The sequence below is a fragment of the Triturus cristatus genome, chromosome 11 (genome assembly GCF_964204655.1).
Source record: "Triturus cristatus chromosome 11, aTriCri1.1, whole genome shotgun sequence".
Taxonomy (NCBI): Eukaryota; Metazoa; Chordata; class Amphibia; order Caudata; family Salamandridae; genus Triturus; species Triturus cristatus.
In genome coordinates, this window is record NC_140594.1 from 1,112,972,159 (window position 1) to 1,112,984,764 (window position 12,606).

Genomic DNA, 12,606 nt, shown 5'->3' on the forward strand with positions numbered 1-12,606 from the left:
AAATCTTTGCTAATAAAAATCGAATCATTCATCCCATTTGCAGACCTCAGGACAGCAGTCAAAGCCTCTGTACTCTCTCCTATACAAGGAGGCACTGCTCGATTTTCAGGCCTGCCCAAACCCAACACAGCACCTCTCTATACCATAGTACATAAAGCAGCAGACCTGGTCTCCAAAGCAAACAAAATGGATCTGGCCACACAACTAAAAATGGTACTCCACTGGCTTTCCCTAGACCCAAGGAATAACTTAAGTAGCACGAACAACCCCATCCAGCTCTCCACTTTAGGTTTACACCATATCTAAAGGACAGAATGCAAATCAAAGAAGTTAAGAGAAGGACTCGGGTGAAATGATACCCCATACTAGACAAAGAAAAGCCCTACTGTAGACCAGGTATTTTATCGTGCAGGATCCAGACAGTGGGCCTAGATCCCTGTAACCATTAGATTCAATGCAAATATCCTATCATTCTCAAACACTTGAGTATTCACCTGTTCAAGCTGCAAATCGAGCTAACAAGAGGCCTCTACCTTCTTCTCCACCTGCACTATCTAACCCCTAAGACGTCTGATTATGCTCCCTTGCTACAAACAATGGTTATACTCAAGCATTCCCTTAAGTTCATTTGTTGAACGAATGTATATAGCCGTCTGCTGTTAAACTTTGTTTAAGTGACACCCTTTTAAAGTACATCTCTGTTATGTTTTAAGACATGAGCTCCACTTCTCTAGGTCTGCCCTTGAGAAATACCCAAAATAATTAATTAAATGAACATACAAATATATCCTCTGGAAACTAACAAATAAACTGGCATGGCTAGATATCGCATATGTACTTTTAAAATATACTTTTGAAAGCCCTCAAATGGAATTTCAAGTTTTATTTAAGGTTTTAGCGGTGTCTCAGTTGTCAGTTTGTGTGCAAAATCATTTAATATCTCCAACCTTGGTTCAGGAAACCTCTTAAAACTGAACGCAATTCATAGGCCTGAATTCATTCTTCCTGGTACTGCGACCTAAGGCTAGTTGGCAGTTTTAACCTCATCCTAAAGATATTTAATAACAAATTGTTACGGTATGTTCTTTTGCCTGCTATTCCATCTGTTACGTATCAGCCATACAAAGATACCACAGGACAACAACCAAGGTTTTACATAACGTCTATCGTGAACAAATGAAATAGATTTGGAATCAGAATACCGTAGTCAGGAAATCCCCTGACAAACATTGCATCCGAAATAGTTTTAAAAAATGGGGCTCAACTGGAGTTAATTAAAAATATACACCTAATGGGATCATATCTTTGATAACGCTATGCAAAAGTAATGTGTTAAATGGCTGCTAAAAGTGCCAGCAGACACATGATTTCTTCCAGTGAATCGATTGTATTTTCTCTTTTAAAATCCCAACACTACACTGTAACCTGTGGCAGGGATATGCTTAAAATTGCTTCTTTCTTCATAGATTGACAGGGCACAATTGGGTGGGGGGCATTTACATAAAAAGCACCAGGATTTGACAGAAAAGACAAAGCCGTACTTTTTGCAGATGAAAAATAGAAAAGCAAAAAGTATTGGGATTCAGACAGAAACAAATCTCCTACAGTCACTCACTGGGATCAGTGCTGCAGTGTATTGGCTTGCATCGAGTGTCTCGTCCAGCTGATTCAGGGGGTACTCCAGCACCACCTTGCAGAGTTCCTGCATTACTTCTTTCAGGGTGATGTTATAGGCATACCTACGAGGAGAAGAAAGATTATTTAGAAGGAAAAAAACACATTATTCGACTTGCCAACACTTTGCTTATTGAATGGTTCCTATAACATAGCCTGGTCAGCGATATGTAAAGCTAAACAAAACACACATTGTCTGAAACTGTACACTTTTATTACGTAGCCCTTTGAAACTATGAGGAAGCATGTAGGCTTAAGAAAATAATCAAACCTAAAAAAAGATCTGCCAATTATGTTTGTACTTTCAATTTTTAACTGCACATGGTCTAGCAATGACTCTACAGCAAATCAATGTAATTCCGCTTCAAACACCCAAAGAATGAGGAAACAGATTAGATGGCAGAAGGGAAGGTACAGTAATGCTCCTAGCTGGTTTGGTGTCTATGTAAGACAATTTAAGAAAGGCCAAAAGACGATACTGGAATCATATACAGTAGGCATTCATCGCTCAGCCCTCAAAATAAAACCTTAAAAGAGGGGGCCCATCCCTCAGAGGGGGCAAAAAAAAAAAAAAAAAAAAAAAAAATCAGCCCTGTTAGTTAAGAGTGCACTAAAACCCCAAAAGGTGCACTTGATCAGGAGAACAATGAGGCTGGTTGTGTCACCTGGAAATGAAACAGCTCAAACCATTGCACTATTAACAAACCAAGAATGTTAGACTACTGAGTAACCAAAAATCATACTGTCAAATCAGAGCAAAGAGTGGCGTTCAAATAACCTCTAACCTCGGTGTGGAATCTAACCTTCAAATTCCTTACATAGTGGGTTCTTTCCTCAACTGGCAGGTGCCAAAAGTAAGCCCAGACTGACAATGAGAAGATTATTACTTGTTTGCTTTGGCATGAATGTATTGGACAAAAGCCTCTTCAATGTACATGTCAGGCACTCAACAAAGAGATAACTCGAACAGATGGAAAGAGGCGACAGCCGGAGAAGTCATAAGTAAACCATACTTTAGGGAGTTGATTTCCAGCACAAGGTTGTCGCAGGAGATGTTTTCCTCAACGCCTCTTTGTAATGTCCCCAGCACTTCATTTTGGAAAACTACAAAAGCAATGGAGAGTTGTTAAGAAACGGATAACCTCCACATCAGCATAGTGGAAGAAAGGGTTCAATAACATACATAAGAAAATTTATATACATACTGATTTAGGACTCTTAACCCGATTCCCTCTGAACTTGTTCAGAATTGCTCGACACTCTAGAAATGCATCTTCACTACCTAACACTATTTATATAGGTGATTCAGAAAAGCAAATGTACAGGAGTCACTATTCTCTAATGGGCGCAAGTCTGGAAGGAGGACTTAAAGAGTAACATAATATCTATGAAGGCGCACTGCAGTCATGAAAATGTCAGAATTGTAAGTGACTCTGGAAGGTCACCACAGCAGCATTTGATTGGGTGGAATGAGCATGAAGTCTCAGATGAGCCTAATCTCCCCTTTCTCCAAATGAAGAGGCATGCACAAGGCTATCAAACTGTCCTTAGTAGGTTTTGCCTCTTTGTAATCTGCGGTAATCCCACGGTAGGTGGTAAATGGTCCTCAGAAAAGGAAACTTCCAGTTTAACAAACCTGTAACAAGAATTCCCAGACTCCAATGTTACGTGCATGAGAAAAGCTAGAGCAAAACGTAAATCCCAAAGAGGAGGGCGATATTTCTCTTAGGCTGAATATTTAACAAGGTGTGTATGACACAAATTGTAATGGCTCGCAGATGTTGCAAAAATCTTCCACAAGTCTGTATCAGTCATGAAAAGTGATGCGGGACAACATGCCATTTACAGAGCCTCCTAGCGAATTCAGGCTACTATCAAAAGCCAAGCAGCAGAATCTAAAACAACTGCGCTCATCTGCCTCCTGGTTGACATTTTGGGGCCACAGACTTTATGGCGGAGCCCTCTTTTGAAATATCCAGGTGCAGAGAAGCCAAATTTCATGAACATGGCTCTCAGCAACAAAAACGAGGGAAAAGTATAATCTCATCGTGGTAAAGAAGATTCAGGACCTAAATTAACACCAGGACATTGCTCTGCATTTGGCCCACTAAAAGAGAGAATCAAAATTATGCATGACAAAATGGGATAATCAATTTCTTTGCAGGCCAACGGGTCACTAGAATTTCTGAAGCATGATATAGGAAAGGCGTTGTTGGCCAGTCTAGTAGAGCATCTCCCAAAACGTTTGTCCAAAATCCAGATGTAAGCCAAACATGTGAAAACAAAGTCTGTGTGAGGAAAGCAACGGTTCTTTAAAACAAGGGGGGAAAAAAGCAACACTTGTTTGAAGCAAGATTAAGCCTGCTTAAATCTGCTGCCATATTTGATCCCTTCATGTGGGATGGAACCAGAAGAACATCGATTAGGACGGATCAAACCATTTGGTAGATTAGGATGTGAATCAGTCGGTGCCCCAGTCCTCTATACATCTATTTCCCCACCCACGAATTCCACACAACCCCAACATCATCCTCCTCCTTTGCTCAGGAAAAAAACATTACAGCTCTATTATTCTGCACACACAACAAGAAATAGAATTATTCATGTCCCCTAAGGAAAAGAAATTATGCAAATGTGGCAAGGTTATCTACGTTTTGCAAAATATTGTATTGTAATGCAAGGGCTACATTAATCAGCTATGCAAAACAGTTGCTTTTTATTGCGGTTTTTTGCAATATGGTGCCCACATTTTAGCTTCCTCGCCCAAAATAGATGTTAGGAGAGAAAAGCCTTTCCCGCTTGCCCAGAGGTGCTGTATTCACAGCAGTCTACAATGGTTATTTGCCTGCAACAACGAAGACGTCATCCTTTGGTGTTCTGTAGTTCTAGATACCATTGCACAGATGTTTTTCGATGTGTGCTTTAGAGGTACCTAAAACATATTTCCACATTTGCATGAGGCAGTAATTCAGCTTATGATTATGTTCAATGAGGGTCAAAGACCTCAGTGTTGCAGGGTTTTTACCAGATGTTTGGATTCCTGTCAATGCTACTTATTCAAGTGCAGCCAATTTGGACTACTAGAATCAAGCATGCAAAGGGTGTTCACTCCAGAGAATATATTGACCAATAACCTCAGTCATTGGACCTCTTCAGGTCAAAGAGTGGTTTCTTCATGAGGACCTTTCTGTGACTGCTGGGCCTTGTGGGATAGAGATAGAGATATATATCCCATGAGGGGAGCCACACACCTCCAGACTCACACCGACACGTGGGTGGAAGTGCACACAACAAGCGTTCCGCATTCCATTCGCCATACGCATTTCGAGCTCAACAGCTCTTGATCACTGGCATAGAGGGGCAGGAAACAGGTTTGAAAGAACGCTGCTTTATTTGCTTAATACGAGTCCCGTCCCAGTGGGTGTTGTCAATGAGGCATGCTGGTTATGATAGTCCCAAATTGCTGCCCAGGACTCTGAATGTTCTCTTGCCCAGTGGCCCCAGTCCTGCCACTCGATTTGATAAAATCCCCTATCAGGCGGAAGGCTAAAAAACATCCCGCTGGTGTGCGTCTCCAATATCACCATGTGCGAGGCTCTGTCAGTCCCAAAGAGTGGCAGTAGTTTCCCTGCACTCGGGACCACCATCCGGCGTCGGGGCTCCCCGCGGCTGAGCAAGCCGCTACAATTTTAAACACAAAGGTTGCCCATGAGGGGAGCCACACACCACCAGACTCACACCGACACGTGGGTGGAAGTGCACACGAACTACTGTGACCATAATGCCTGGGTTCGTGCGCCTACTAGGGCGGGGTTTGTTATTTAATAAAGCAACTGTTTCCATCAGCCCGTTTTCCTCGTCAATGCAGCCAGTGAACAAGAGCATGAATATGCACGAAACGCGTATGCCAGGTCTGAAAGACTTGTGGCATGCTGACCAACCCTGCTGCCTGTGGCGTGTTGTGCTTATACCCTTCCTTGTGTGGCGACTTCCAAGGGCAACCTTTTTGTGTGGATATATATATATATCTATCTCCCAAACACCACAGCAGAAGTTTATTACTAAGAAAATTACAGTATGTTATTACAACGGTTGAGGCGATTTGTCCTGCAGTTAAAGTAAGTTAAAGTAAGGAAAATAGTTTGATTATGGTTTGCATTTAGGGCTGGTGTAAGGAAGAAGGTTAGGGGAGGGATGAGCGATAGGGTTAGAGTTTGATTAAGGGCAAGGGTTGAAGTTAAATGTACAGTGAGGGGTACGTTTAAGGCAGTGAACGATGTAAAAGTAGGGGCTTAGCGAGCATTTGCAAGAGAAACTGAGGATCAATAAAGACTAATTTTGTTGTAGAGGATGTTTTAGTAGTAGCAGCTTCATTGAACCAACCACGGAATTCTCCGCAATTATTTTGTTCTCCTGCCATTTTTTGCTGTAATGTAGATCCCCTAAAAAGGTGGTGATTTTGGAACCTAGAACTGGATGTTTCTCTTTGTAGCCATTTTAAAGTTACAGGATATCATGATCACAGCTGAGGAAATGTGGCAAATCTTGAAGAAATACAAACACCACAGATTCCATTTTGTGTCATAGAAATCTTCGGATCACACTTTTGATCCACAAAACCACACTTCACTTATTTTAGGAATGAGAATCTACTCTCATCATCTAGTGCAAAGGGGATCAATTATTAAAATTAATAATTAAAAATTGCATTTTGCGTTAAGAAAGATAAGGAGCTCAAAATTAAAATGGTGATGCGACTGTTAGGTTGATGATTCTAGGAACACATACCTGTTATTTATAGATGGCTTAACCTCTTACAATACCTTTCAGCGTGAGACTTTGCTGCATTCCCTTGTTTCTTAGTTGATTTGCAAGATTTTTTTTGTAATGCTTCTAAGGAAGAACTCACTTGCTCGTGAGGAATATAGGGGATTGAGGAAAAAACCAATAGCACTTGATTGGGCTCATGTGTAGTGACAGGAGACAATATGGATGCAGCCCAAGAGCTACAGGTCGAGTTGGCCGCATCTGCCTAATTATGGTATCGGTACCAACCCGGACGTGATGGGGGATTGCACTTGCGACCAGGGGACCTCCCCCCCCCCCCCCCCCCCCCTTCTAGCTCTCTTGGGTCCCCCCCACCCCCGACTATCCAGCCACCTTCCTGGGTGCCGGTCAGCCAGGAAAAACTCACTTGAATGATTTTTGAGAAGCATGAAAATATGAGTCTTTGTTTAAAAGGTAAAGTAAAGAACCATCATATAGAACGCAGTAGTAAAGTAGGTAAAATCTTGTGCAGACTTATATTTGTTAGGAATTAATCAAAGTATTGTTTATTCGCATTTTAGTCATGGGCTGTAATCACAATCCAAAAGTGACGTTCCAAATGCTCATGTAGTGACCAAAAAAAAAATTCAACACAAACCAGGTTTTATTGCACAGTTCAGTTTTGTCTGGAAAAAAAAACACTAAGCAGTTTGTAAAGTTTTTAATCAGTAAAATATCACACACAGATTTGTGCACAGAAATGATACTTTGTTTGCCACAGAGAGGAGACTATTTCTATTAACGATCCGACTGCCTCCCTTCACTTCCGCACCCAAAGACATCATATGCGGCGTACAACAATGATCATCCCTCAGCCACACCCTGTTTAACATCTACATGAGCCCCCTCGCAGACATCGTCAGATCCCATGGATTCAACATAATCTCCTACGCAGACGACACTCAACAGATCCTCTCACTTATTGAGGACCATTTCAATGTCAAAACCAACTTCTGCAACGCTATGACCAACGTAGCCAAATGGATAAAAGACCACTGCCTCCAACTCAACCCAGAAAAAACATAAGTACTGATCTGCGGGAAGAACACCTCCGCATGGGATCACAGCTGGTGGCCCGGAGAACTTGGACCTAAAGCAACATCGACCGAACATGCACGCAACCTCTGCATCATCCTCGACAGCCTACTGACCATGAAAAAACAAGTGAAGAGAATCGCCTCCTCCTGCTTCTACACCCTTCGCATGCTCTGCAGTCTTCAGATGGATCCCACCAACCAACACCAGAAAGACCGTTACTCAGGCCCTCGTCACCAGCCGCCTTGACTACACCGGCATCTCCACCCAGCTCCTCAGAAGACTCCATCCTTGACATCCCCAAATGTACCCACATCGCCCCCCACCTGAGACCTCCACTGGCTCCCCATCCAGAAGAGATGCCAGTACGAGACCCTCATGCACGCCAACAAACCCCTCCATGACCTAGGACCTGCTTACATCAACCACGGACTGAACTTCCACCAACCTTCTAGACACCTGCGTTTCTCTTTACTCGCCCTCACATACACCCCTCACATCAGTCACAGTGGTGGCCACTCCTCCTACATCGCTGCCAAGACCTGGAATGACCTTCCCCCTCCAGCTCTGTACAGCCCCTTCACTGAAAGACTTCAGAAAGAGACTCAAGACCTGGCTCTTTGACGGATACAGCGTCCAGATACCCGTAGGGGTGACGTTGTTATGCTCAACAAATGCCATTTGATTTAACCGGGTTGGAATCATCGGGCATCACCTTATAGCCTGAAATATCATCCTTCAGTGAAGAGCATATTACAATTACACAACCGTACTTTTAGACAAAGAGGGATTTTTAGAGCACTGATCAAACAATGGTGATGAAGATAACCTCACTGCAAATGCCTGAGTGGCTATTTTGTGCTGTACTAAAATGAGTCAATTTTGGACTTGGGCAAAGAAATCAAGCCTCAATTTTTTACTAAAATTATGTGTTTCTTCTTCACCATAACAAGAAGGAATACATTCTGCCATATTCGTATCTTGATCATTATAAATCTGCCTATAGTGCACAAAACCAAACAGAACGGGTAGCAGTAGCTTTTAATGACAAAATGCACCACTTATAGGCCTAGACTGTGCAATGCGGAAAATCTATGTGCCGCAAATACATAATATCTCTAAACAAACCTGAATTCAGGCTTCCAAATGCACACAGAATACAGCAATATCCGTTTCACAGTAAGGACTGCGAAAATAGTCTAAACACACTCTCATTCAAAAGCCCTAAACCACACTTTAGTCTGTGTACAACCATGTAACCCAGAAGCAGGAGTGAGGTTCATCTTCAGAACAGTACCTGTCCACTGATGGACCTCTGAAGGTGGCTATGCATGAAAACGAGCCCCTCGGTGCTCACCTTTGATATCATCCAACTGAGGGGACACCGTGCGACTGTCCATCTGCTCCGATCCTGCACTCTGCTCACTTTCAGTCTCACTCTCCTCATCTCGATTCAGTGTCAGGCCTGAGCAAAATCAAAAAAACATTAATAGGGACCTGCACCACAAGGGGCATGTGATCTCATCCGAGACACTGTGTATCAGAGTAATTTTGTAATGTTACATTTTTCCCATCATAATTTCCTGCTTCATAGGAGGGGTGGATGTGGAAGACAAGTGACGAGAGGGAAACTTCCAAAGAAGCTACGGCTGCTGTTAACGATGTTCATTGTTCAGGCTCGTCCCTGAATACTCCCACCCATGAACCTGATCACAAGGCACATTTACAGAGATAAGAGCTGCTCAAAAAAATGATTTGTATGCACCCATTTGCAGCAATGTTGAATAATAAAAAAGTACCGCCCCCCCCCCACACACACACACACACACACTTATTGCCTGGTATTAGATGCAACTTTGACTGAGGTGTGATGGGTTCCTGCTAACCAGGTCCCCAGTACCAGTGTTCGTTGCCTAAAAATGTACAATTGTTCCCCCAATTGGACAAACCTTTAGCACCCTCTGTAAGTCCCAAGTAAATGGTAGCCTGGTACCTAGAGCTTGAGGTACTAAAGAGGGTCCCTAAGGGCCACAGCACGAATTGTGCAACCCTAAGGGACCCCTCGCCATCACATGCAAGGTTACCATCGCAGGCTACGTGTTTTGGTGCAAACAAAAGTGAAAGCACGACATGTCGCACATCACTGTGTGCCATGCCTACAGACACTGCATGCAGTATAGGCAAGTCACCCTAACAGCAGGCCTTATGGCCCTAAGACAGGATCACTATCCTACATGTGAGGGCGTAACTGCATAAGCAGATATACCCCTGTACTGGTCAGTTCCATTACTGTCAGTACAAGTAGTCAGAGAAGCCATTTTAAACGCATGTGCTGGACACTACTGAAAACGAGTTTCCCAGCCACATTATGGCTACACTGAAAATAGGTATGTTTGGTAACAAACATCTTATTAATAAACCCACACTGATGCCAGTGTTGGATTTATTAATACATGCACACAGAGGGCACCTTAGAGGTGCCCCCTGAAAACCTACCCGCTATTGGTGTGCTGACTGACTTTTTTGCTAGCCTGCCACCAGAGACAAGTTTATGACCCCCAAGGGTGAGGGCCTCTGCTCTCAGGAGGCGAGAAACAAAGCCTGCTCGGGCAGAGGGGGTTCAAGCCCCCCCTCGCAGGATGGCCTGCAGATTAGGATTCCAAGGCAGGGGAGCTTCAAAGAGCCTACCGCCTTTATTATGCAACTCAGACTTTCCTCACAAGAGAGGATGCCGCCCACCCTTTGGCACCAGAAAAAGGTGGGAAAATTAGCTAGTCAGATAGGCGTGTCCACCCTCAGGCTAGTGCCATCCCTAAGGTTGTCTATCTGAAGTGGATGCGACTTTTCAAAGTTAGCCCTCTTGGTGATGGCAAACTTAGGAATTCTGGGACAGGGTTATTCCCACTTCCCACAGGAAGTGGTCATATAGGGGGCATAGAGACCCCAAAGGTAGTTAGCCCATTGGCTACTATCCTACACTCCCCTAACACCCCTAAATCCTGGCACCCGAGACTGCTTTCAACAAAGACCCAGAGACTCCAGAGGAGCAGCAGAGCTGCTCTCCTGCATCCTGCAGGCACCCCAAGAAGAACCGTGGGGACTCCAGACCGGCCAAAAACCACTGCCGCAAAGCACCACTGCACCCGGGCCCCCCAACCCGAGTCAAAGTGGGCCAATGGCGTGAGCGTGGTTCCCAAGCCCGCAGAAGACAGAGTCCACTTTCGTTTTGCCCCTTGTGAACTCCCTGACGTCACCTGTAGCATATGTGTGCAGGCCCCCTTAACCGTGAGTGCTCCTGGACGAAGCAATCCGACACCTCAAAGACCCTCTGTACCCAGCCCAAAGAGAAGTGGAACACAGGGTCCCCATGTTCCCTAACATCGTAAGACTTGATCCCTCTGGTTGGGTCGCCCTGGCCCCCAGGTCCAAACCTGCAGCATCTTTTCACGCAGACGGATCCCCATAGTCTAACATTGGGCACCCAATGCTGTATTGCACCACTGCACCTGGCCACCCTAGAGCCGCTGGAGGTGGCCTGCTGGTGCTGCCTTGGACCTTGCCCCATACTCCCCATAATCCCAGGAGATTGGTCTCGTAAGTTGCTGTACTCTACCTGAATCCCCTACTTGTTTTTCCTCCTATAGGATAACTTTGCAGTTTCTGAAAAATGCACTGTGTCGACTTTATTAAACATAAAAAGTAATTCTCTTGCAAATTGTACTTACCTGATTGTATCGACTTTGGTTCCTAAACATATATAAAGATATGTGTTATTTTTATAAATTGGTGTGGATCTCCTTATTAAGTCGTGTGCATAATTTATTGACCGTGTGTCTAGTTTGCAGATGTCTAACACTCCTCTCTGGTAAGCCCAAGGCTGCTCGACCACACTAGCCCTAGAACAGCACCTTGGGATTGCTAGAGTGAGCCCCAGTCCACTTATAACAGAATACCTGGACTCTTTGCACAGTATATCCCTTCTTGATATACTATAAAAAGAGCCAGCTTCCTACACAATCACCTAGTACACAGGCTAGAATTCGATCTGTTTGGAATCACCGCTGCAGTTTCTGCTGTCACGAAAGTCGCACTACGCGCATGTAAAGACCATGAAATGGATATGCGGAGACTGTAGGACCAGACAGAAAACCCCCTTTGGCAGTGGGCCTGGCTAGCTCATAGGGCTTCATGGCCAGGGATTAAATCAGGATTGCCAAACTGGAAGGCATCTGGGATGGGATCCACATGAAATCATTAAAAGACTTGAAAGCAGAATTCTCTCTACACAAATGGCAGTTTTCTGTTCCAACAGCTGCAACATGCTTTAGAGCCCTACTGGGAAAGATTAGTGGCGCTCCCAGAGTTTAACCCGCTAGTTGCCAAACTGGCTCTGGAACTGCTTGGAAAAAGAGGTATATTCTAGCGATGCTGCTCTTTAGTAGCTAATGCCCCTGAAATCCCTTTACGCTAGCTCGGAAAAGGATCCAGTTATTGTAGAATGAGGACTACTGGCGAAAGGTGAATATCGAGGCCAACCAAATAGACATTTGAGCCCGCCTTTGCCCCATAAAATTTAACTACCTCCATAAACATGATCCCCCAGAGAGGTTACACAGAATGTGCACAGACGAAAATGCGAACTGTACATGTTGCATCGCCAATGGCACCTTCTTACACCGTGTGGGAATGTGCGAAATCCTACAGTATTGGTCACAAATGCAACACTTCGTTGTTGCAGTAGTGGGAGGGTCCATCAGCGTCACTGCTAAGATAGCACTCTTGGCCATACTGATGAGATAGGGAGTGGGGGACTGGAAGGCTCCTGCGCGCTGACAGCAATAGGCTTTCTCACAGCCAAAATGGACACTGCACAACAGTGCAGATCACAGGTTACACTCTTGCTGTAGGAATGGATGCAAGGTATGTACCACTGTTCCCATCTAGAGGACGAGATACCCAGACCTAAGGAGCTCAACATAAAAACAGAAAGATTGGAGGGCCATGGCAGAATCGCTTCCGTGACATTGCTTCCTAAACATCAACCCACACCCGGCCTTTTAGATATCAGAC

The 12,606-nt window shown here is 44.3% G+C and overlaps 1 protein-coding gene across 1 annotated transcript in view; it reads right to left on the minus strand.

Annotated features, from left to right (window-relative positions):
- Positions 1-12,606, minus strand: part of EIF2B5 (eukaryotic translation initiation factor 2B subunit epsilon) — a 70,847-nt gene that overhangs the window by 20,697 nt on the left and 37,544 nt on the right. The window contains exons 11-13 of the mRNA XM_085635611.1: positions 8,894-9,001; positions 2,688-2,778; positions 1,616-1,739 (exon numbers count right to left, since the gene is read on the minus strand). Coding sequence (XP_085491737.1) covers positions 1,616-1,739; positions 2,688-2,778; positions 8,894-9,001 — 323 coding nt within the window. The remainder of the gene's footprint in view (positions 1-1,615; positions 1,740-2,687; positions 2,779-8,893; positions 9,002-12,606) is intronic.